The sequence below is a fragment of the Meleagris gallopavo genome, chromosome 1 (assembly GCF_905368555.1).
Source record: "Meleagris gallopavo chromosome 1, MGAL_WU_HG_1.1, whole genome shotgun sequence".
Lineage (NCBI taxonomy): Eukaryota > Metazoa > Chordata > Aves > Galliformes > Phasianidae > Meleagris > Meleagris gallopavo.
The window spans coordinates 174,864,503-174,888,985 of record NC_139404.1 but is presented as its reverse complement, the minus strand read 5'-3'; the positions used below and the strand labels follow the sequence as shown (position 1 = coordinate 174,888,985).

The 24,483-nt window shown below is 44.7% G+C and overlaps 1 protein-coding gene across 1 annotated transcript; it reads right to left on the bottom strand.

Annotated features, from left to right (window-relative positions):
• Positions 1 to 12,727: 12,727 nt before the first annotated feature.
• On the bottom strand, positions 12,728 to 22,640 carry AMER2 (APC membrane recruitment protein 2). Its single transcript, XM_019612173.2, has 2 exons — positions 21,798 to 22,640; positions 12,728 to 21,623 (listed from the first exon to the last, which is right to left on the bottom strand). The coding sequence occupies exons 1-2, from the start codon at positions 22,624 to 22,626 to the stop codon at positions 20,743 to 20,745; spliced, it is 1,710 nt and encodes a 569-aa protein (XP_019467718.1). The 5' UTR covers positions 22,627 to 22,640; the 3' UTR covers positions 12,728 to 20,742.
• Between the last annotated feature and the right edge of the window lie 1,843 nt (positions 22,641 to 24,483).

Genomic DNA, 24,483 nt, shown 5'->3' with positions numbered 1-24,483 from the left:
ATATTTTAAACATTTCAATAAAACAGGGAAAAAAAATAAATCCCAGAAGGATATTAATAGCCTTAATGAAAAATCGTTACTCCTTTCAGAAATGCAGTTTTCATATATATCTGTATTACTTCAGTTATCCAGCAAGTCCATCATGACAGCCCCTTGAGGTTATTATTAAATGAAAGCCAGAGATTATTGGATAAAGAGAGAAAAGCCTTTCAGTCATGCATCATGTAACATAAACAAGGAAAGAAAACACAGGTAATTCTCTTTTTCCCTCAACAGGACACCCTTAGATGGAGCTCTAGACATGTACCAGGAAAGAGATAGAGGGGAAAAATGGGTCAGTGGTTGAGAAGAGGAGGAAAAAGAGGATAACTCCCATTATGGTCTGTATTCAGGTCTTTATTGTCTTCCCTTCTACCCAAGGATGGCACAGACAGTCGTGTGGCTGGTTGCAGCTATGGATGAAGCAAGACATGGCCCCACCAATGCAGCACTGAGGTTGCTCCAAGTGAAATTCAACAGGATGTTGATCTTGTTGACAACAGTAAGGAAGACTGAATATTAAATGAAATATTTGTTAAAAAAAAAACTCCCAAAGCAAACAAAAAGTGCTCTATACATCTAGCAGGAATGTGATCAGAGTGCGACAGCTGAAAGGACCACTGAACAAAAGACATGCTGTAAAATGCTGTGTAGCAATTGACTAACAAAAGCTCACATGCAGGAGGCACAAAAGAAAATTTGGAGGAAATCATACATTTCAGTGTAAAATCTCTATTCATGCAGCTTAACTCTGAGAATTACGCCTGAAAACATCAAGTCAATGCATGCATCCTGATGGATCCCTCTTTATGACTTCCTTTCACCTCCTGTGCCAGATCCTCCCCATGGCAAAGGGCTGGGTTACATCACTGAAATACTGGGATAATCTCTGGTGCTCCTCTGTAATGGAAACTGACAACTAATGGCCAAGCTACTGTTATTTCCTCACTGTTGTTTTGTTTGTTTGTTTGTTTTTCAGTCATTTCTGCAGCCCCCAAGTTCAGACAGGGCAGCCTGTCCATACTGGGTTCCTTAGTGCCTCAAAGCCAAGAGGCCCCAGTCTCATGTGCAGAGGAGAAATCTCAGATAAGTGCAGTGCTGCTCAGACGCCTACATAGATAACAGCAAAAAACAACCAACAAGGTGGTCCGGGAAATAGATGGAAGAGAATGAGTTGAGAGAAGGACCTGTTACAGTATGAACACTGGGTAAAGCCTGTGCCAAGGAGGGGTGGTGTTGAGGGTGTGCTGTTGCTCTGCATGACATTCTATTTGATAACTACCGATTTGAGGAGGCTCTCCCTGGTGGGTGACTTACTGGCAAAGGAGGGGTAAAATACTTGTATTTCTGCAACCCTAGCATCTTCCCCTTCCATGCTCCACCTCCGTCACTGCACAGCAGACAGCTGCAGCAGGGTGAGGGCAAGCTGTTCCATCCACTCCCAGCAGTGGGTCCCACTGGTCTGCAAGGACATCTGAGAGCACCGTGTCATTCTAGGTCCTGTCTCAACAACAGCTGGGAGATAATGGCAACAACAACAACAAAAAGAGGAAAGATTCAACTTGGAAGATTTTATTTTCATATTCAGAAGTTCATTTTCCTTATTGAAAATTCCGTTATAAACTTCCCAACTTTCCATCCCTTGGAGCTGCAGCATGAAGGCATTGTGTCAGGGTGCAGGATGAGAACAGCAGCAGGAGAAAGAAGCAGCAGCAGCACATCAGAGCATGCACCAGTGAGCTGATCAGCTTTGCGAGGCTGGGAGGCAGCAGCTTGCAGATAGAAGTCTGTCCCTCTGCATCTGCTGTCTGTCCCTCCTGCTGTGCCAGCTGCCAAGGGCCGGCTCCTGGTGTTCAGCTCCCGACTTGCCTGGCTTTGAGGAGGAAGGAAACACTGCCAAAACCATTCCCATCGCTCCTCCCCTGGGGCTGCAGGCACTGTGCTCTGCGGGTGTGTTTAGTCAGTGACCTTTCCAGAGCTTTAAGTGGCGGGGCACACCAACCACAAGTCTAACCAGTGTTACCTTGTTGGGTTGGGATTTTCCTCTCTTCTTGGCCTGTGAGAGACAAGGAGGCTTTCATCTTTTTCTTCCTCCAAACAGAGGTAGCAGCAGGAGTAGAACAGCTCTAAGCATCAGCAGGTGCTGCCAGCAATAACCTAAAAAATGGGTGCACATTTAGGCACATGGGTGTAGGTCAAACCAGAGCTATGTCAGTGTGCTCTGGTGAGGCAAGTGGTGTGAAGTTCAAAGAAATATGCGTTTTTACATGATTTTATCAACAGTCTTTCTGATCCAAGGTGTGTGCAGTTGGTTTTTTCCCAGGTGGTTGTTTTAGGGTCTTCCATGATGTTGAGGAGAACTGAGATCTGTGGTGGAAATAACTATAATGTCTCAAAACTGGGGTTTGTATTACAGGTGATGGATCAATAAACAGGAGAGAAAGAACCAGACCAGGTTCCGCTGCCTTGGCTGGCTGCTGGCAGTTGCTTTCATTCATGCCCACTGGGAACTGCTCAAATAGAGTGCTTCAGATGCTAGCTGGTAAAATGAAATCCTTGACTCCAGATCTTTCCATCAGTTGAAAAGGGAAAACAGGTTATAGAAAGGGCCAACAATGATGTACACGGCTGAAGAGTGTTGAAAACCATCCCCTCAGCTGTCTGAGTAATGCCTTGTCCTGCAGTCTTAGTGACACCAAATGTTGGTGACAGCAGCACTCATCCAGAAAGAGGATTGCATGGAAAAGTATGGCAGTGTAGAACACAACGTACAGTTGACTTTGGTATAACTGAAAAGAGCTGTATGAGAAATCTTTCCAGACAGCATGCTGATTTCTCTTTAGCCCTCCCACAGCAGAGCTGGTGCAGAGCTCCCAAGCACTGGGGAATGTCTCACGTTGCTCATATGTCTGTATCTAATTCAACCCCAAACCTAATTTTCAGCAGCAGCTGAAACTGTCCAGGTTCTATCTCACTTGTGGGGCTCACACTTAGACCTGACCACAAGTTATGTCTACACACATACTTACCCAAACCACCTGCAGGGAACAAGAGCAAAACGAGTTGGAGGAGGCACCAGGCAGCACGGGACAGCCAGCTGCTTCCTCACGGCTCAGCTGGCGCGTGACGGCGGCACGAGCTGACAGCAGAGAGCGGCCCTGGAGATTAATTGCTTCTAATGAGCAGAACCACAGCCCTCAGAAAAGGATAAACTGGAGACTGCCTGAGAAATGGCAAAGCTTTAACCCTCTGTGGGTCGGTCCCTTCACTGGAAGCTTTTTGGGCATTCCATCCCCATGCCTGGAAAGGAGAGTTTCTGAAGAGCACTGGCCTGGATTTGCACTTCAGTGAAGAGCCTGGGTTTGGGCTACTGCCACCCCTAAGCACTGCATGAAGTGACTCTTTCTCTCCTTTTCTCTCTTCTTTTTCCTCTGTCTCTTCCACTTTTCCTCTCTCTATGTACGTTTTTCATTAAAAAAGAAGGAAAAAAAAAACAAACCAACAACTAAAAAGAGAAGGTCACCAAGTCAGGACAGCTATCTGAGCTAGCCCTTCACATATCACAGGGTCACAGAGTAGTTCAGGTGAGAAGGGATCCCAAAGGGCATATTTTAAGAAAATCTGCAAAGGAAAATAGTTTCAAAGTGAAAGAAGGCAGATTTAGACAGGATATAAGGAAGAAGTTTTTTCAGTAAGGGTGGTGAGGCACTGGCACAGGTTGCCCAAAGTCAGGCTGGATGGGGCTCTGAGCAACCTGATCTAATTGTAAGTGTTCTCTTCATTGCAGAGAGTTGGACCAGATGGCCATTAAGGGTCCCTTCCAATTAAAACAATTCTATGATTCTATCATTCTTTCTTCAGGAGGCAGAGGAACTGTTGCTCTGACTTAAACAGAAGCAGTGCTCTCACCTGGGAAAAGAAAATTGGGAAGAAAAAAGCCAATCACTGAGTTCCAACAGCTCTGTGGAAAAACATTACAGCTTTTCATTGCTGTTTTCATTTCAAGACTGACCTAGATTTTTATGCACTGGAAAGGTGGGGGTATTACTGAGCCGCAGAAAAACCACGCTGTCCCCATCTGAGCCAAACTGCCATTTGGGGGTCATTTTTCCCATTTAAAACAACCCAAGTTGAATTTTCTGGGAAGGTGTATTTGCTGGATCCTGCTTTGTCTTTAGGGACATGGGCAGGCACCTGTTCTGAGAGCAGAGCACAGGAGGGTGATGAGAGGAGCCCCAGGAGGGGGCCAGGCATGACAGCTGGCTCTGGGCAGATGTCTGTCACAGAAACTGGTGACAGCAGAGCCTCAAATTAGGGCACTGGGTCACTAACCACAAAGGAGAGATCAATTCATTTTGCAACATGTGGGGGAAAAAAAAATCTTAAGGCTTGTTGGTGTTTGCTTGGACATGTTCAGCCTTCTGTCTGATCCAAGGCACAAGGCTAAGAAATGGTTTTCTAGAAACCTTGAGCAACAACCATCCTAGAGTGCTTTGACTAATTCAACACTTGTTGCATAAATCTTCCTTAAGGATACCTATTTGGGATAACAGACTCAGGATTGTTCATGTTCTTCTGCAAACAAGAGAGGATGCTTTTCTCCAGCTGATTGGTTTTGTACACTGAGACCCCAGGTCATGCAGCAACAGGAACTTTAGTTTAGCTGTTAACTGAGGGTTTCCCCGAGACACCTAGGCTAAAAATACTTAATGTCAGAACTACTATTGTTCAGATAATTTAAATAACACTTAAATAATGAATAGTATAAAGTATATGGGTTTTTACTTATTTTACAGGGTTTTTTTTTTTTTACATCTAGAACAACTACATTTATACATAGACAGGAGACAATATTTCAGTCAATTTCAGTTCTCTCGTCTCACAGTAATTCAACTCCAAGGTGTAGTATCTATTTCTGTAAGGTAATAGGAAGGATTAAAAAGATTTTAAAAGATCCTTACTCAAAGCAGATTGTTTATAAAAAGAATCTACTAAAATTGTTAAATGCTTTCCTTAGCAATAAAAGCCATACTTCTTACCAAAGGAGTTTACAGGCTGAAATCTTTTTGTGCAACAGGCAGCTGCTCTGGAGCATCCTAACTTCATCCTTCTTTTCAAATGTGGCAATTAAAACAGACTATTGTATAGCACAGTTTCTTAAATAATGTATCTCATAATGCAGTCTCAAAGAGAAGATGGGAAAACCTTACTTGCAGGGACAGCTGTGTAGCTGAGATTTGCTTGTTTTGTTTTGTTTATTTTTCTCTCCAAACATTACTGATAAAGAATGTGCTTTCAAGAAACTGCAGGCTAATGCATAGACAAGGGAAAATGTCCTCCTGCAACAGACTAGAAGTCTCTCATTAGCAAACTGCTGGAGTTCTACTATAAGGCATTAGTGCAGCTGGCACAGTTCCTGAGAATAGAATTATTCATTGCCATGGTTACCCGTGCTAGAAATATTGCCCTTCACAATCAGTGTAAACAAAGATCCTTTCACAATGGTATAAAAATTACAGCGCTCGAAGCAATTAAAGGAAATGATAAAATTGTACAGAAGTTGAAGTTATGCCTTGCAAGCACAGTAGCTTTTCTAACACCTGGGGGGAAGGAGGGGGGGGGAGTTGAAAGCCTTCTGCGAGAAGCTGTCTCTCCTGGCTGCAGTGACACACGTAAAGCTCTGGGTGGGCATCAGGAGCTGAGGGCAGAGCCTGGTGGGCAGCACTATGCACTGTGCTTCTCACACCACACCGGAGGGATGGTTATTGCTACAGATAAAGGGTAGACAGATATCTCACTTGGTGGTGACAAAGCTCTGACAGTGAATAACATGTGGATCTAATGTGTATCAGCCAACTGTGCCCTGGGGTGCCTCATGCCCAGCATGGCCACTAGGCGAGGGGTGTGGGTGTCCCCTCTGCTCTGTGCTGTGCCACCTCACCTCCAGCACTGGGTGCAGTTTGGGTGCCTCAGTGTTAGAGGGACATAAAGCTATTAGAGAGCGTCCATACGAGGGCTACAGAGATGGAGAAGGATCTGAAGGGCAAGGTGCATGAGGAGCAGACCCTGGTGTGCTCAGCCCAGAGCAGAGCAGGCTGAGGGGAGGCCTGATGGCGGCTGCAGCTCCTCACAGGGAGCGGAGGGGCAGCGCTGAGCTCTGCTCTGTGTGACAGCGACAGGGCCCGAGGGAACGGCATGGAGCTGCGTCAGGGGAGGGCAGCTGGGGGTGAGGGAAAGGGTCTGCACCAGAGGGCGGTGGGCATGGATCAGCCTGCCCTGGGCTGCCGGAGTTCAGGGAGTGCTTGGACAGCGCTCTCAGACAGCAGGGTATGGATTTGGAATGGTTCTGTATGGAGCCAAGAACTGGGTTCCTCTCCTGCAGCTGCTGTGGGTGAATACCCAGTGATAAGGTGGGCAGCCTGTCTAACATGAGAAAGAAGGGTGAGCTGAGGCTTGGAGATAAATATTCCCATGTGCTATCAGCAGCATCAACTTCTATACACCTGCTATGAGCCCCTTCAGGCCATTATGCACCAGTTTGAGGCAAATTAAGCTGGCACTGATGCTGCTTAGGGAGAAATTTGTCCATCCCTCCTGACACCCCTCCAACATCTCCAAGCACCAATCCATACTGCACAGTCTGAGGGCTTGTTAGTCCCCTCACTGTGGGGACAGCGCTGAGTCCAGACAGTCCTCAACCCCAGCACCTCTCTCCAATGTGGTTCTGGCAGTGCTGTGACCTGTTTCCTTCTGAAAAATATCTCTTTTGTTCTGGCTAAAGGAAAGAAGATTTGGGGAGACCCCAGCAGTGTTTATAAATATCAAAAGGAGGAGTTGCAAAGAGATTATAGCATGGCTGTTTTCAGTGGTGCTCACTACCAGGAGAAGAGGCAATGGGCACAAAATGGCATACAGGAGGTTCCATCTGAACACCAGCAAGCACTTCTGGTGGGTGATGGGGCACTAGCACAGATTGCCCAGACAAGTTGTGGAGTCTTCTCGGAGATCATTGAGTCACTTTGTGAGGCTTAATACCTGGCTTATCAGACAGATGTCAACAATGACTGCTTTCTGACTGCATAGTGGGAGAAATTAATAACTTGCTGCTGTCCTAAGTCAAAAAGTGGAAGTGAGGGAGGAAGTAAAATATCCTTTTGTGACTAGCATTACTTTCTAGTCTGGTGTTTCTTCATCTGGTTTCATAAAAGTAGAGAGCCTGCAGCAATAGGCAGGTCAAAGCCATGCAGGACCCAGCAGAAATGCCATCTGGTGTCAAGAGCATCTGTAGCCAGGTTTGACAGATGTATCAAAGGGTTTAAGGCATGCTAGCAGCATCTTCTCACTTCAACTGAGGAAGAACTGGAACACCCTCTAACTCTTCTCCGTGATGTTGCCAATTTCCCTCAACACTTCTTCTCCCATTCCCCTTCAGCTCTTTAATCCCTCCTTTGCCAAGCAAGGAGGAAGCTGCAAGGGTACTTTGGGAGCCCTGAGAGCAACAGTATTGCACATCCTGTGACCAAAAAAGGAAATGAGGGCTTTTCATCCCTTTTCTTAATCAGGTTATAGCTTGATTCACCCTTGGTGAATCTGGGAAGGCTGGGAGATGAGAAAATGCTGTTATTGTATTGCACTATGCCCCTACCACATCTCACATCACTTTACAGACAGTGGGGTAAAATGTGAAGTATTTAGTTTTGCAAAGCTTCTCCTGCAACAGGATCACCATCACCTCCATTTTAGAGGTGGAAAAAGCAAAGAGATGGAGCTTTTGTGAGAACGGTCACAGAGGACATCTGTGAAAGGCTATCACAACCTGACTGTAGTCCTCTGCCATTCTCCAGCTTTTCTCCTTCTTCCCGGCCATATCAAAGAGCCCTGTAACAGTGCTGGGAAGCCTCATAAAACCCTGTGGAAAAGCTCTAGGGATGAGAAGAGTCAGTTCAGTGATGTAGATCAAGACAAGGCAACAAGCAGCCTGCAAACCTCAACAAAGTGATCCTAACCTCTGCTTGGCAGCCAGGTCTGCTCCTGGTCCATCAGGGCATCAGCGATCCCCACTGCTTGCTGCACTTCTCCACAGGGAAGTCTGAAACTGCCATGGGAACTACAGATCAGTAACCCCTGAAGGAAACATTACATGACATGCTCCTGCACATCATCCAACTGGGGAGAAACAGAGGTGACAAGATAACACTGAAATGAAGTCCCAATGGGGAAAGAGAAATTGGGGAACTTGTTAAAAAGCTTGCTGCCATCTGGAAGGCAGGAAGAGGCATGGGTCTGTGAAAGTGTGGCTTCTCTAGGGAAAGTCTGTCTGCTTGCAGCTGGCACTGCAAGATGAAAGGATAGGGACTAGCTGGTAGGCCTGCCCAGCCCATGGAAACTGGAACAGAGGGTGAAGGGAGGGTTGGTTTTCATTTTCATGAGACTTCGGGGTATGTAGCAGAATCTAAAATGATCACCTTGTGCCAGTTGTTGTCCTTGGCATGAACAGTAAATTTGTAGCCCAAAGGGCTTGGAGATACAAAGGGAAAAACAAGAGCACATTGGGCTCTTGATTTACTAATAGGAGTCTTTTGTGCTGTTTATTGGTTCCGAGCCATCTCCTAGGTCTTTACCCTTTACGCCTTAGTTACTGCGAAACCATGTGGTCTTCCTTGACTATGCATTTTATCTTACAGAATGGTAAGAACTGTTCTCTTTGAGTTTTCCCTAAGCTCCCATCACTGATCTTAAATCTGGGGCATGGAGAAGGAAGAGGAGACCTATGCCATGGTAACAGATGCCTTTGAATTAGTAATTGGTTTTCTAGTAACTGATAGTTTCTGCAGTTCAGCCCAGTGAACACCAGCTTCACACTGGCCTTCTCTTATGGAAACAAAGTACAAAAGGCTTTTGCTTTTGGTTAGTCATGTAAATCCTCCGATGAAGCCCATTCTAACAGAAGGGTAGTAAAAGGCTGTGCTATAAATAGTGTTGAGTGTTTGCCTGAGCTCAGGCAGAAATGTAAGGTTTCATGGCTCAGACTGAGAATCCCGGTTGTTTCAGAGCCAGGAGCTGACATTTGCCTTTGTGCTTGTGCTCTGATGTCTGTTTTGTTTTCTGATACAGTCATTTATTTTAAATCGGTCTGAATACATGTTACATCTTGAGAGAGAATTAGGATTCAGCATAGACAAGTCAACTTAACCATGTAATCTGGTCCAAGTGTTTTTATATATAACTTGCACATTTATGGGATTTTCTGTCAGAACCTATGGGGAGAAGAAAAAAAAAGCAACAACAGGCTTTTCAACATTCATTCAACATTATGCAGTGATCACAGACATAAATATTCTAAGCTTCTGAGAAAGCAATAGGCAGTGCTGCATCCATCATGCAGTTGTTGCATAGGAGCATTTCTTACTGATTTGAATGAACCTGTTCAGATGCAGTGACTGCAAAATCAGATCCTAAATGTGGCATGATAATGACTGGATTTGGTTTAATTAGAAAGATGAAAAGTTTAATTTGTTATCACAGGGAAAAAAATGATATCTATAAACAGAAGAATAGCAGGACCATATAGCGCTTCACTGTAAGTGATACACTTCTGTGTGATTTGTTATCTGTCAGTAAAAAAAAACACCATTAGCACAGAATGTGAAGGGTAGAAACTGAGAGAAATACAGAGGTAGGTCCAATATATTCCTACTATAACAATACACCAAGATTGACTGGATTCCTGAATGTCATTGTTTTAAAGTAATATTCAAACAAGCCATCTGATTTTCATCATTATTATATTTTTGATGCTTTGATTTTTTTAACAGAATACATGTTTTCTGTGCTTATTTTAGGTTTTAATCTGTATCTTCACAGACGTAATCAAGGTCAGATTTTTTACTGAGACACACTGACTGTGTTTATTCAAAACTACTTTATTGCAAAATTTGGTTATGTTTTCATCTTTACAGGTAAAATGTAGCAGGGCAGGAATGGAACAAATATGCTTTCCATGACACATAGATTTGGTGTAATTTCTGTCTTTAATATACTGTTTGGTTGTCTAGGTTTTTACAGATTGCCCTGCCTGCTCTCAGCTCTGAGCAAGGAGCTCAGCACAGCTCGTTCCCATGCTCCTGTAGCTTGTGGCTGGAGAACAACATGTAAATATCCCACCAGTTCCACTATCTGATCTAGCACAGTATCTGTAATGCCTTCACTACTCCAGCATCTGCATTACAGCCTGAACAGCATAAACTTTGCCCTTAGTATTCCTGTGAGATAGAAAAGTGCTTTTATCCCATATTATAGATGTGAAAGTGAAGTATATGTCTTCATTTATTTCTTGAAGCACTCTGATACACAAAGAAGCCTCAGAGGAACCGCCATCCCATGAAGAAGGCAAGAACATCTCTGACAACATGACTCCTGGCTGCCCTGAGTTTAGCTGCCTTAACATCTCCCATCACTGCATACATCTATGATGCTTGCTGCACCTGTAACCAGTAAAATTCTGCTTATTTGGGGCTTCGATTTAGATCTTCACTCAGATCTAAGTTCACTCCTCTATCCAAGGGGCCCATGAATTCCAAGTGACACCAACAGCTGGAAGAAGGGCCCATCCCTGAACTCTCACCACAATGCACAGGTTGTTATCAGCACAGACTATCTGTTAGTCTTTGGAATAGGAGCGGGAGATATACTTCAGCAGGCTCCAGTCTTTTCCTCCTTGCACTTGTCTTGTTCTGTTTAAAATGGTATCTAGGGGTTCCATTTCTGTCTTATCTTTTAAAACAATCATTTTTCTTAAGCTGGAAGAATACACGTAGCATTCAAGGACGAGTCCTCCTCATTAGTCAGAACAAGAGACCTCCTGTTCCCAGCATCTGAGCATCTGAGCCAAGTGCTCCAGGTCTTCACAGAGTAAAAGGTGATATGTCATTAAAGATGAAGCAGAACTTCTTACTCCTCATCTGCCACAGCAGCAGCCACGGCTGCTGAAATAACGTCTCGCAGAAACCTTTGAGCCTCTCTTCCACATCCCCCTTGGGGCACTGTGGAATGATTTTAATTGGAAGCAGATGTGCAATGTGGTAGGTAGGAGCAGGTCTACGCTCAGTGTGAGCTCCTAGTAAATAATTTCTGTGTGAACACTTCAGAAGGGAAAAATACCATGATTCATGGGAAATTATTTAAAATGAGACTAATAGGCACTCACAGTCAGTTGTCTGGTCAATATTCCTTGCCAGTTATTAGGAGTCAAGAATGTTCTCTGACTTGATAACAGCAAAATGGAGCATTCAGTTTTAATGGGCCAGAGGAAGATTTCCAAACCGTTATTTCTGTTGCAAACATTTTGGGGATTCCACTTTTTTAGTAAATGGCCATGAATATCACAGAGTTGTGCTATTGGGATTGGCCTGGGTTTTATGTGGGCAGGGTCCATTAGCTGAATAACAGAAACTCAGCATCTTGATTTCAGAAAGGAGTTTTTGTCACTCTTCTCATTTTTTTTCTATCACAACAGATCTGCCACCTACTGTAGCATGGTTTCATGGAACAGCCAAATCACACACTTGCAGTTTCCAAGATTCATATGGTTGCTGTACATTTGCTCTACACTTCATTGCAACACCTTTGCCCCTCAAGAACCCAGTAGCTGTGCTTGCAATCATCAGGCAATCTTCTGCAGCAGGGAATAATTTAATCAACAACTCTTTTACTTCCAGATGTGTAGGATAAAACACGAAAGTGCAACAGGGAACATAGGCCAAGAAGGCCTGAATGCATTAAATCACAGGGAAAATCTTTTTTCAGCCTCATTCCAGCTACTGGAAAGAAGTATTATGCTTGTATAAACATAGGGTCAATGTATACCGTGTCACCATGTCCTGCTCCTTATTTTCATAATGAGCTTTCTCATACCTTTTGTTTTGTTGCTGCTCAAAAATGTTTGAGCAGATTTTATTTCAGTTCTTATTCTGTCAGGTTCAGTATTTAAACAGACAAGTAGTAGCATGGGGGAAGCCTTTTGAAACTCAGCTCAGTGAAGAAAATGAATGCGAAGGTTACAACCAAGCTGATGCAAGTGCAAAATGTATCTTGGAAATGCATGAAATGTAGAGGAAGTTGCAAAACAGAATTCTAACAAATATCACTTCACATTCGTAGTAATCAAGCCCCAGGTTTAAAGGCAAAAAATAAAGCTTTCAGTGGCAGTAGCCTTTTCTAGTTGTTATGCCAGAACTGTGGCTCCAGAGTTGATGCGTGCCAAGAGAACCAGCTTCCCTGCTGGCTTCCCAACCAGGAGAACCAGGAAGCAAAGGTGATTTGAAAAATAGAACAAAACCCAGTCCATTTCCTTTGTCTTAGTGATTTAAAAGCAAAGCAAACAAAACCTAACAAAATAAAAACATGCTGATGAAACAGAAGTACTCGAAGACCAAACCTCATTCAGATTTGTGAAAGCCCTCCCCTTAGTAGCAAATTCAATCTAGTTATTTTGTGATGCTATTAGTAAAACTGCTACAGGCATTTCTACATTAAAATGAAACTGCATACATGTGCAAGTACTTTGTGCTATTCTGGGGACATCATTCCCTGAAGTCTTGCTTTCAAAAGCCTAGTATTTTCCAGTGCACTGAGCAGATTGACTCTACCTTTAATTCAAACATCAAAAAGTAACCTCCACATTCATCAATGAAAAGTGACAACCGATTTTATTAACTGTATTCATTATAACACGTAATATGACAGTGGGAATGTTTTTCACTGTAAGATTTTTGAATGGAAGAAAAGTGCAGTTAGTCTGAGTTCCTTACATTCATTAGAAGCAAGACTACTGAAACCATCAACATTTACAATGACACATAAGCAAACACCAGAACCAGTGCCAATAAATACGCAGAGTAACAAAATAAATATTTACAGAATTAAAAATAAAACAAACATTGATTAATATATCCTCATGAATTGCCAGGGAAGAAAGTCATCTATTGCTATCAGTTAAGTTTTCCATACGTTAAGAATACAGTGATTTAAGGAGACACGTATTCATCAAAGTTTGCAGATGTGGAAAAGAGAAGATACGCCTAACAATCTGGTACAGAACCACCCCCTGGAGAGTTCTGATCTTTCACTCTGAAAAAGCTGGTGCACAGCCTAGTCAGATCATTGGCAAACCGTTTAGATAAAGCAGGGAGGTCTGGCTTTCCTCGCTCATTATCTTGAATCAGTCACATGCTGCCTTGCTGGGGGTGGTCGACAAAAAATACAGGGGAAATTGTAATAAGCAATGATTTGTCAGCTATAACACATCAAGTAAAAACAGATGAAGTGACTTCTAACAGGACACGTCTGTCCCTTTCAGCACGTAGGAAGCCCCAGGAGCATCAGTTTGTCAGATGCAGTGTGGAGCAGTCCCTGCTACGTTTTCCTCAGGCACACCGTGATATTTAAGCAGAGCTGAGCTGTGATAACAGACTGAGGAACTTCTCTATTTCCTGGACTTGCTGAACCTATGTTTTCCACCAACCACCTCCATATCTCATTCTCCCTTTCAACAGAGCCACAAGCCACAACACCAGGGCTTTTCTGAGACAGACTGCTGACAAACATAGCAAGGAAAATTCGGATGGGGCCAAACTATGGGATCTCTGCTCAGCCTTAATACCAACCAACATTGCTAACAGGGCCACTTATTTCAGTGGGAACACTGGTGGGCAAAGCTGTTGCTTGCCATCCCACAGCAGAGCATTTACTTCAACTTTACATGAAGGCAACAGCTTTAATCATGCTTTCTCTTTTGGAAAGCAGGGTAACATTACTTTTATCAGGTGCTGCAGAAAGGTGCGTGCCCCCTACCTAGAATTTGGGGCTGCCTCATCCCACTATACTCCCTCCACAGCTTGTCCTTGGCCATGAGGGTGACAGCAGCCCCCACCACCCTGCCAGGACACAGATCTTTGCACATCCCTGATGAAATAAGAGCCAAACATACCATGCAGTGGTCATGGGCTACAGAGGGTGTGGAAGTGCCTAAGCTAAGTGCCTTGCTCCCCCAGCCCATGGGGTACAGGTGGGCTGGGCCAGACCATTGGGTTTGCTGCCGTGAACTGAGAAACATCACCAGATGCATAGCTTTTACTCTATAAGTCAGGCTTAATTCAAAGCAGAGGTAGACAATGCTCTTTTATGAGCATATTATGTTCAAAGACTCCAGAGCCTCTGCATAAAAAGCCCGTGGAAACAACCTGATACTGAAATAGCAACTGTTTTGATGCAATATCAGTCAAAACAATAAAAATCTGTTGAAGTTCTTACCGTTCAATCTGTAGGCATTGCTTTCCCTTAAAACAAATTTAAGATGTTGCTATGAAACAATTAAAGAGGCATAATCAGTTACCATATTAAAAAAAAATAAAACAAGAGCAAAGACATCCTAAACAGGGATTTTAGTGCTCTGGAAAGGATCTGGTCCTGTTTTTGCCATCAGAAGTTAAATTAAGGAAGACAATGATTGTGTTAACTGCAATTTAAACATGCTGAGCACTGGAGTTCCGTACAGAAGTGGCTGCTTGTTAAAATGGAAAAACAATAGAAAGACACGTTTTGCATTCAAATCAGTGGAAGTATAACTACACTAACATTAAAGACTGCACAATCACCTGAATAATGTTTATCTTCTAAAAAAGGGAAGACTTATTTAAGAAACACTTCCTATTTCCTTCAAGAGTAAGAGATTAAGAACCTTCTCCAGCTCTTACTGGATTCAGTGGAAGCTTTGCCACAGCAGAACAGGGCCTTAGAAATGGATCGTCAGACTGTGTTGGCAGATGCCGCTTTTTTAGCTTTGTGGCCATACCTGCATTAGCTTCTACCTCAGAGCATCACTTGGATGTGATATTACAGGCAAAGCAATTTTCCTTTAGCCACTGCTGTAAGAATTCTTAACAGAACAGTTTACTTTCCTTGCTCTGTGAAGTATAGAACCTTTTCCCCTCTCCAGTACACCTTTGGGTCTATTTATTTAAATATACACAGAAAGGAAAAAGAAAAGCAGTTCTTACCAAAGATAACAAAAATCTGAGAACTGCCACCATAACAAACAGCCTCCAGGCTTTTCCACATGTGTGACATGCTTCCCTGCTAGATTTGATAAATTGTGCACAACAGAAAAGTGGAAGGATATGTGCCACTCTGCAAAATATCACTCAGCATCCTCACCCACATGTATGAGATCACACAGCACATTTTAAGTATCTGTGCTGCTTGTTCTGAAGGCAAATTCATTTTTTCCATACAAGGAGTAAAGCCCTTTTGAAGATCACACTGACAGCACTCCTCCTTTTGAGTGATGGAGGGGTAGGGCAAAAATCTCTGTTTCCCAACCAAGTGCAGTATAGTTGAGTGAGAACAAGAGACGTGGGGGGAAGAGGGAGGGGAGGGAGGGGTGGAGTTGGAGAAGGTGTTCCTAGGCAGTAGGCTTGGATGGAGAAGCTCCCCAAGGTAGGAAGAGATTTAACAACTTGCTTTTGCAGGAGTAAAGGCCTCTAGGTTGTGCCTTGAGTGGTTATAGCTCTTTGCATATGGCATACCCCTTTGCATAAGGCAGGTTCTTCTGTTTCCCTTTACAAGTAATGGACCTAGAAAACACCAGATCAACACTGACCATTTTAACCAAGATGCTCACACACAGAAGACAAGATGTGAGTTAAGAACGATCTAAAAAATTTCCAGGAGTCAGACTAAAAATCAGCTACCTCTGAAAGCAACCAGTGTGACAGATTTGGATGCTTTCTGCTCACAGCAAACAGCATGTGACCCATCAGAAGGGAAACCCACAGTGGAAGGGAGGGATGCTGCACAGGGAGCAGTCCCAGGCTACCAAAGGACGAATGGCAGCAGCTCTCAGATGAGTCAGTTGTTGTGCAGTTCTGCCAGGACAAATAGGGTTATGTCATCATAATGAAAATGTAAACAAAGCAAAGCAAACAAAAACAAGGCATAAACCAAAATCAAAATAAAAAAGGGAAAAGCCAAAATTAGAAAAAAAATACTGCGGAAACTGTCACGTGTAAGCTCTGCCAAGAGTCAATTCTGCAACATCTTTAATTGTTGTCAAATTGCTTTTCTGAGACAGAAGCCTTAGCCTTTCATATCGATAACTATGAAAATACATTTCCAGGCCACCTTGCCTGAAGTCCCCTATTATCACTGTTAGATAACCATGTGCCTTATAAGTGGCTATTGTTACCGTGAACTGTCTGTACCATTATCTTGCTGAAAAGCCTTTTCTGAAAGTAGTCCATTAGAGCAGGCAAAAAAAAACCTCAGAGCATGGCCACGTAGCAGAATCAATGGCTCCCTTTGATCTGCAAGCTCGTTCAGCACTACAGATCTAAAAAACAACTAGGGTTTGCTTTGCTAAGCAAAGCCTGTTAATTTGGCTCATCTGCACTGATAGCATCTTACTGAAAATGCCATCTGTATCAGACGTTTTGAAGACTTTGGTGCAACATTCGCTTAGCTTAGATAAATAATTTAGTAAGAGATTCATTAAAAAATAATCAGTGAATTAATTTTCATAGTGTACATCTGTGCACGTAATTTTTAAAATTCAGTTTTCTGGTACCCTGAATGATGGTAAGGATGTTCACAGTGGATGAAGGAAGTGCTGGTGATTGATGGAGTAATAACGAACATAGATGCTTCTTATTCTAGTCATGTAATTTCTTCTGAAATCTATTACATGGATTTGAGTCCTATTATTGGCAAGAGTAAAATGCACTACAGGTAACGTAAGAGCCTTTATGTCTGGTGCAGGCCACACGTATAGTACAGATAACTCCTATTGTGACAAAAGAAGTCCACAAAAACATCGTTTCATGCTAAAAAAGGGGAAATCTCTTGTGCTGATATATATAGGACAGGAATGTATACCACTGAAATCACAGTAGATAGCTAAAAACGCTACACAGTATATAGAAACAGCCTAAGAACATACAAAATCAGCAGTGACCTGGAAGTGCAAAGAGTATATAGAACTAATGCCAAGTTCTGATCTATAAAATCCTTTATGAATGACATACAAGCTGGTAATTACAAAGCATCACTTCGACCACAAAACAACAAAGAAAACAAATAAACAAAAGTATTCCTTAAGAAAATCGAAACAGTTACAGAATGGGGAACGTTATCTTTGGGACTCAGAACACCACTTCTACCTCGATACCTACTGAAGCCAAGGAAAATATATGCCTGAGCACAGTAATATAAATAAGGATGCAAAGCACCACAGAATGCCTCAGGACTTCTACCTTCGTGTGTCTCAGCCTTTAAATCCAGCAGGCCATTAACTGTTTGTTATTAGGCATCTCACAGTATTTTACAGGGATCTTTCAGGAATTAAATATAGGTGTAAAGAAAGCCTTTGAACTTCCTTTCAGTGATTGTTTCAGGCATTGTGCAGAGTTATACAAATATTTCCATGAAAATTGAAAGCCCTAGTAAATATTACATTTTCAATTACCTTTTGGAATATTAACATAGATGGCTTAAAGACCAAAGTGAGTTTTATAAATATAAAGTTAATCCGAGCATTAAATTGTATTTTTACTCTCACACGACCATTACCCTGAATCAATGTCAGCGTGTCGCAATGATTCAAAACACTGACGCCCTACCACAGTTACTTTCCCATTTTCCTTTTAAGGATATGATTGTCCTTAAAATATGTACATAGCAAGCAGCCAAACCAAGGGATCTACAGGACATACTTACACAGGGACATGACAGAAATGACTGGAGAGCACCTGGCCTGGCAGGTGAGCACAGATGTGCTCCCACTTCATGCTGGGCTCCAGCTCAGGGCTGCCCGCTCCGCACCGCAGTCAGCACTGAGCAGCCAGCATGCAGGGGAAGGAGGGAAAACAGGGCAGAAAACGGAGAGAGAAGATGAAGGGCAGCCAAAGCATTTTAATGATCTTGTTAGTCAGTAGGTGAGAGGGAGCTAGTCTATTGTTAGTCAATCGGTTTCTTGATACATACACGCCACAGCGCAAACGAAATGCATACAATGAATAATTTGCCACAGACAAGTCCTGCAGAAATGGTAGCTGATACCTTCTAGTGATTCAAAGAAGCACCACTGATACTCCTGCAATCAGTGCTTCCAGTTCTGTGTATTACCCAAGCCCACCGCATCCTCCCTCCCTCTCGACTTCCAGTACCCTATAGAATCTCCCTGTACAATTTGTCCATCAAACATAATGGAGAATTATGATTTTTTAGCAGAGCGGCATGCAAGGAAAGATATGCTTCTTATAGTCACATGGAAACAGAACAGAAAAGAGGATGTTAGGCTTAGGGCTGAACAGTAGGATAACATTCAACGTTCTGTACATCCAACCTTTTGCGGGTATTTAAGCTTTAACTTTCTAAAATGCATAAGCAGAGTTAGGCCAAATGCAAACCTCTTTCTCAGGCTATCATCACCAGCGTGTTGTGAAACAGATTGGTGGTGCATCCCCTCAGTCTGCATGTAGGAGTGTGCATGCGTGGCCACGTTTGCACAGGTGTGAGTGTGCAGGCTGCGTGTCTGCCCGTGTGCATGCACGCAGGGAGGAGGTGCGCTCTGACTACGCATGCATATGTACAACGTGTCTGTGCGAGTAGGCATGTAGGAAACCACACGTCTATATGTTACAAAGGAGACATGTAAAATTATCTTCTGTGAAGTGTATTAAGGTTCTTATTCAAACCATGAAAACAGGGACTGAGCAGAAAAGAACAATTTCTCCCTAGTCACCGGGGTGGTGCAGCTTGGTGTTCTGTCCTGCAGTGACTGCACAGCCAGATGCCGATTCTCCTCTTGTGACCATAAGGTCATTGCCTCAGTGAACCACACATATAAGACATACTTATATGTTATTCCTGGCTTTTTATGGTTTATCTATAACCTTAATATCCTTCAAATGTATATCCTGTATATTTACTTTCCTTTTTTTCTTTCTTTCAGTTTAAGAGACAATAAAACCAACTGCTATATAAGATCAGACCCACTAGCTTCAGTTACTTGAATTTAGGATTCTCTGCATAATATAGACTTATATTCTTAAAATGTATATTATTTGTAAGATACACCGGAACATATATTTTATATTAACTGTGGTCTGATGATTAAATACTCGTATCAAAATATTTTGTAAATACATAATATTCGCTTTTAATCTTCAGTGATTTTTGGAGCTTTTTCAGTGTATCATAAAAATATGTCCTCAGGCACATTAAAACCCTATTAAATTTCTTGGAAATGTTGTCAGCGTCCATGTACAGTAGCCACTATTCAAAAACATCCTGACCATTAATACATTTCTCATAAAATCCAAGCTCATCAGACCATTTTATGGACCATTAGCCTACCATATTTCATCTCTTTAAGTAAAATTATTATTAAGAATGAAAATAAAAAGCAACAAGAACCCAGACTTTCTTTAAATAGTCAAAAACTAATTTTATATATTTTAAAAAATAATAATTAAAAAACTTGTTTCTTTCCTGGGTTCCTTCTCTGTAAGGTTTAAGCCCAGAGCAACTTTGTCTAAACCCCTGAAAATAGAGGTTTGCAATGGCAATGCTGTCAGAAATTCTGCTCTGACATGGAATGTGCCACTCGAATTAAATCAGCACTTCAGACTTACTTAACTGGGGATGCATGAGCCCATACAAAACAGAGTTTTGCTCTAATTTAAGGTACTTACACAAAGTTCTATCATTTTAGAACTGTAAAATTATCTACCTATAAAAACTAACTTCTGTTTAAACTCTAGATAATACAGACAGGTGATTTCTTTCTATAAAAAAATTTGTATCATTGAGTAAATCTGCTAAAATATGTATATATTTACAAATGGCAAGCAAGTTATTGTATAAATGTGAGCAGTGTGTATATATTGGCATTTAGTAAATTGTTTCCCTGAACCTGATTATATGCATTATTGGACAAGTATTGATGTAAACATCTGAACCTACGTCAGGTGTCTCTGTTACCCAATTACATTAGAGCAGATCAAAACGAACCAAACAGACAGACAAACAAAAATAGGTTTTCCTGTTGGACAAATCCACCTAACTCCTTAATTAGCTACTGCACATAAGTCAATCAAGTCTGAGGCTGAGCAGTGCTCTCATTCCTACATCGGGTAAAATACCTGTTAGGCTGTTTGTTTTTTGCTTGGTATTTTTCTCCAATATCTTGTAGACCAAACACTACTTTTGGCGCCAGGCACCCTCCCCCCACTCCTCCCCAGGAACAATTAAGAGATAAGTGTAGTGGGGAACCTCTTATGTCGCTCCTTTTGTAACTCTTGCTCCCTTGAAGAACATGTGGCACTGCTTTGCATGAGGGAAGATATTCATTTAGGTTCATAATCCAAGTTCTGCTTCCACGAAGGCATGTTAAAATGAACCTCCCCAGTACTTAGTGCTGCAGAAAAAAGATACAAATGTAAAAAAAAAAAAAAAAAGTGCTTGAAAAGTTGTCTTCTTGTATTCAGCCATACAGATTCAGAAGTGCAGGCCTACATAGTATAGTGAAATAAGCCTTTTAGGTTCCTTCCTTCAGGCAATGCAAAATTAACACATTGTTTGTGGTCTCCTATGCAAATTTTCACATACTGATCTTGCTGTCTATCTCTTTGTCCACCTGCTCTTCAATTACTTTTTGGCACTGTCCTGGTATGTGGCAGCTTTCACTGTTGTCCCTGCTAAGCCCCTGTTACTGACTCGGCGTACTAGTACTTTAGAGACAGGGATTTTTGTTCTGTGCATTTCACTTTTGGCCAGGTGATGGTGTGCAACATGATGGCTGTTACTGGTATCTGTTCCATGGCTAGCAGGATGTGATGCAAGGTGTTTAATGCTGATGGGTATTTTGGAGTCCTTCACTGTGCTTGAGGGCGTTTTCAGTGAGCATGTGGTCGTTATTGGAGATACAGGCTTGGAGCGTGGCGTACAGGTGACCTCTTCCCCTGGAGGTCCTCCTGGTGGGTTTTCATCAGGCTCAGCGTAGAGGTCATAGAGTGCATCCCCACTGTAGCTGTCCCTGGGCAGGGTCTCCTTCTGGATGCTTGTGGTGCTGTCTTCTTCAGGACCAGGGGTGGTGGAATCCCAGTAGCCCTCATCACTATTTGGGACACCTTCGTGCTGTTCCTTCTCCCTGCCCTTCTGCTCTTCTTTGTTGTTGAGGTGAATGGGGATCTGGTTGAGGCCACCACGTTTCACCGCCACCCTGTTCTGGGCCCCCTCAGTACCTTGGTTCTCCTTCAGCCCCTCGGCTGTCTTCGTCCCTCCTCCACCTCCTCCTCCTCCTCCTGTCTCGGTCTCCTCTGTCTGTGACAGCATATCCCAGAACTCTTGCAGGTAGGTATCATCCACCTGGTCCGGGCTGGCCATCTCCTCCCCTCCTCCTTGATAGGCAACCATGGTGGGGTGCTTCTTGGATGCGCCCAGCTTGCTGGCCCCAGGGGTGCTCTTCTCGCAGCCGCCACTCCCGCTGCCCACATCCTCCTCCTGGTCCGCAATAATATCTCCGCAGCCTGTAAGAGAGTCAAAGCTTTTCAGTGAAGTCACGTCAGCAAACATCAAACAAATACGATCAATCGATTGCTCTGAGGGTGGATCAACAGAGGAAGGGTCAGGGGCGGCTGCCGTCTCTTGACCGCTATCACAGTGAGGTTCAACAGGGGGAATAGTCGTTATTGGAATGTCACCTGTTATGGCCGCATCCTTCGCAGTCCCAACCTCTCCGGCGCCCGGCTCCGGTCGCTCACCGCAGAGCTCCTCGAGTCTCCTTCCAGCAGCAGCAGCGGCAGCAGGGTCCTCTCCGGGGGGAGTTCTGCCGTCCCACGACTCCCCACCTCCCGCCTCGGGCTCCCCGGCCGAGCCACACGCATCCTCGCCGCGCTTCTCCCGCTGCGACTCGGGACCGGCGTCTCCCGCGCCGTTCGGAGTTTCAGACAAAGGTTTCGGCGTCTCCTCTTTGATGCACTCCAAGCTGGCAGTCAGAGACCCCGGCATAATAAGACCGGACGGGATTTCTGAGGCTTCTCCCCTCTCCTCTTTGCCGTTTTTGTCCTTTCTGTGCCACCGCATGCTGCTGAAGATGCCTTTCAGCCCCTTCTTTTGTCTGCCGCCAGCCCGCTGCTCCGCGTTCTCCGCCGCCTTGCCGTTCTCCGGCCTCCCGTTCTTCCTCAGCAGGGAGAAGAAGCTGTGCGATTTGGCCACCGAGCTGCCGGCGGAGCCGCCGAGGCCGTCGGCCGCCCTGCTCGGAGCATCCTTCCCCTGCGCTTCCCCGCCGCCCCCGTCCTCCTTCTTGCCGCTCTCCAGCACGGCGTCGGCCAAGCCATCGTGCGTCCTGCTCCGCACCATCCCCGTCTTGCTCGCGCCCTTCCCCTCCCCACCTTTGCTCCTCACCCCGAAGATGCTCGGCATGGTGCCTCCGGATTTCCTCCTCTTGAACAATTTGAAGGCGGTTTTGTTAATCTTCCCCGACGGCTGCTCGGCGGCCGGAGGCTCGGCACAGTCGCAGTGCGAGTCCATGTCTGCCGCCGCCGCTCCCCGCCGCGGCCTTCTCCTCCACCTCCTCCTCCTCCTCCACCTCCTCCTCCTCCTGCTCTCCGCCGCCGCCCGGTGCCCGGTGCAGCCTCACTGACAGCCCCGCCGCCGCCGCCGCCGCTCCCGCCGCCGCCCGCCTATCTCCATGGCAACCCGGAGGGGGCTAAGCCGCTTTCCTCCGCCGTGGGCCTGCGCCAGGCCGCTGTCATCCGCCCTCAATCAACCTGAGCCGCCGCAGCCACGCCGGCAGCGCCCCTTTCCTCCACCCCTCCCCAAATGGCTTACATAACTTAACCCGTGTGGTCCTGCGCGGCTCTCGCCTCACGCGTCCCGCCGGGCGCTGAGGGAAGCCCTGGTGCCTCACAGCCCCGCGTCCCTTTTCTCTCTGCGGTGCCCGGAGCCGCGTGTCCCCATCGCCGGTGGCTGGAGGGGAGCGGTGGCCGCTCGCTCACTTGCTGAGGGAGGTTCTGTGGGCTGGCAGCCCCCGTGCAAGGCTTTACCCACATCCCCACATCCACCCCGTGTGGCCACAGTCCCCACTCGTGGCCACGGTTTGCTGCCGCCAGCACTGTGGTGGCATGCCCACATCAGGGCAGCGTGCTGGCCACAGAGCTTCTCATCCACCTGCAAATTGTGCTTGCAGCCTAGAATGCCAACCGTACCCTGGACTGCATCAAAAGAGGGATGGTCAGCAGAGTGAGGACTGTTCCCCTCTGCTCTGCCCTCAGAAGATCACATCTGCAGTACTGTGGTTCAGGCTTGGGGCCCCCAGCACAGGAGGGTGCAGAGCTGTTGGAGCGGGTCCAGAGGAGAGCCGCAAAGATGATAAGAGGGCTGGAGCATCTCTCCTATGAAGAAAGGTTGAGGGAGTTGGGCTTATTTAGCTTGGAGAAGGCTCTGGGGAGATCTAATCACAGCCTTCCAGTACTTGAAGGGAGCTTACAAGCAGGAGGAGGACTGACTTTTTGTGTGGTCTGATAGTGATAGAACGTGGGGGATTGACTTTAAACTAAAAGTGGAGGCATTTAGGTTTCATGTTAGGAAAAAGTTCTTTACTCAGAGGGCAGTTAGGCACCGGCACAAGCTGCTCAGAGAGCTGTGGGTGCCCATCCCTGGAGGTGCTCAAAACCAGGTTGGATGGGGCCCTGGGCAGCCTGAGCTGGTGGATGGCAACCCTGCCCACAACAGAGCTGGATCTTGATGATCTTTAATGTCACTTCCAATGGAAGACATTTTGTGATTCTATGAAATTAACCTGGCCTGACATGTTCTTCTGGAAGTGGCCCTGGGCACCCTGCTCTGTGTCCTTGTCTTGGGCAGGGGTTGGGCCAGTTAATCTCCAGAGGTCCCTGACCATCCTGTGATTTTGTGATTCAGAGTTCCAAACTGGTTTGGTGACACTACTACCAAGACACTATCAAGGCAGGGCAAATTTGAGTTGGGAGCAGTGCACCACACCTAGCTGTGGGAGAGCTGCTTTCAGCTGGAGCTGGTATAACCTACGTAACCTAGTTGTCCAGTGACCAGTATACAGAGTTTGTCTGGAGCCCTCAAACAGAAACAATTCTCTTGGCTTTTAAGCAGTTCTAAGCACAATTAAGACCTACTAGAGAAGAGCTGTATGCCAACCCTCTGGTTTGGGGCTAGGTTCTGGCCTCTGAAGTTAGTAAAAGGTTTTGCCATTCATTGACTTCACTGCTTGGAAGAATGAGCTGTATTTTCTTTTTGTAACATAGGACATTCATTGCACTTCCCCACTAGGGCAGGTTGTGAATGATTTACCCAGTGATTTTAGCCCTTCTTCTGTTCATTTATTAAAAGTTCCATTTTCATTCACAGTCA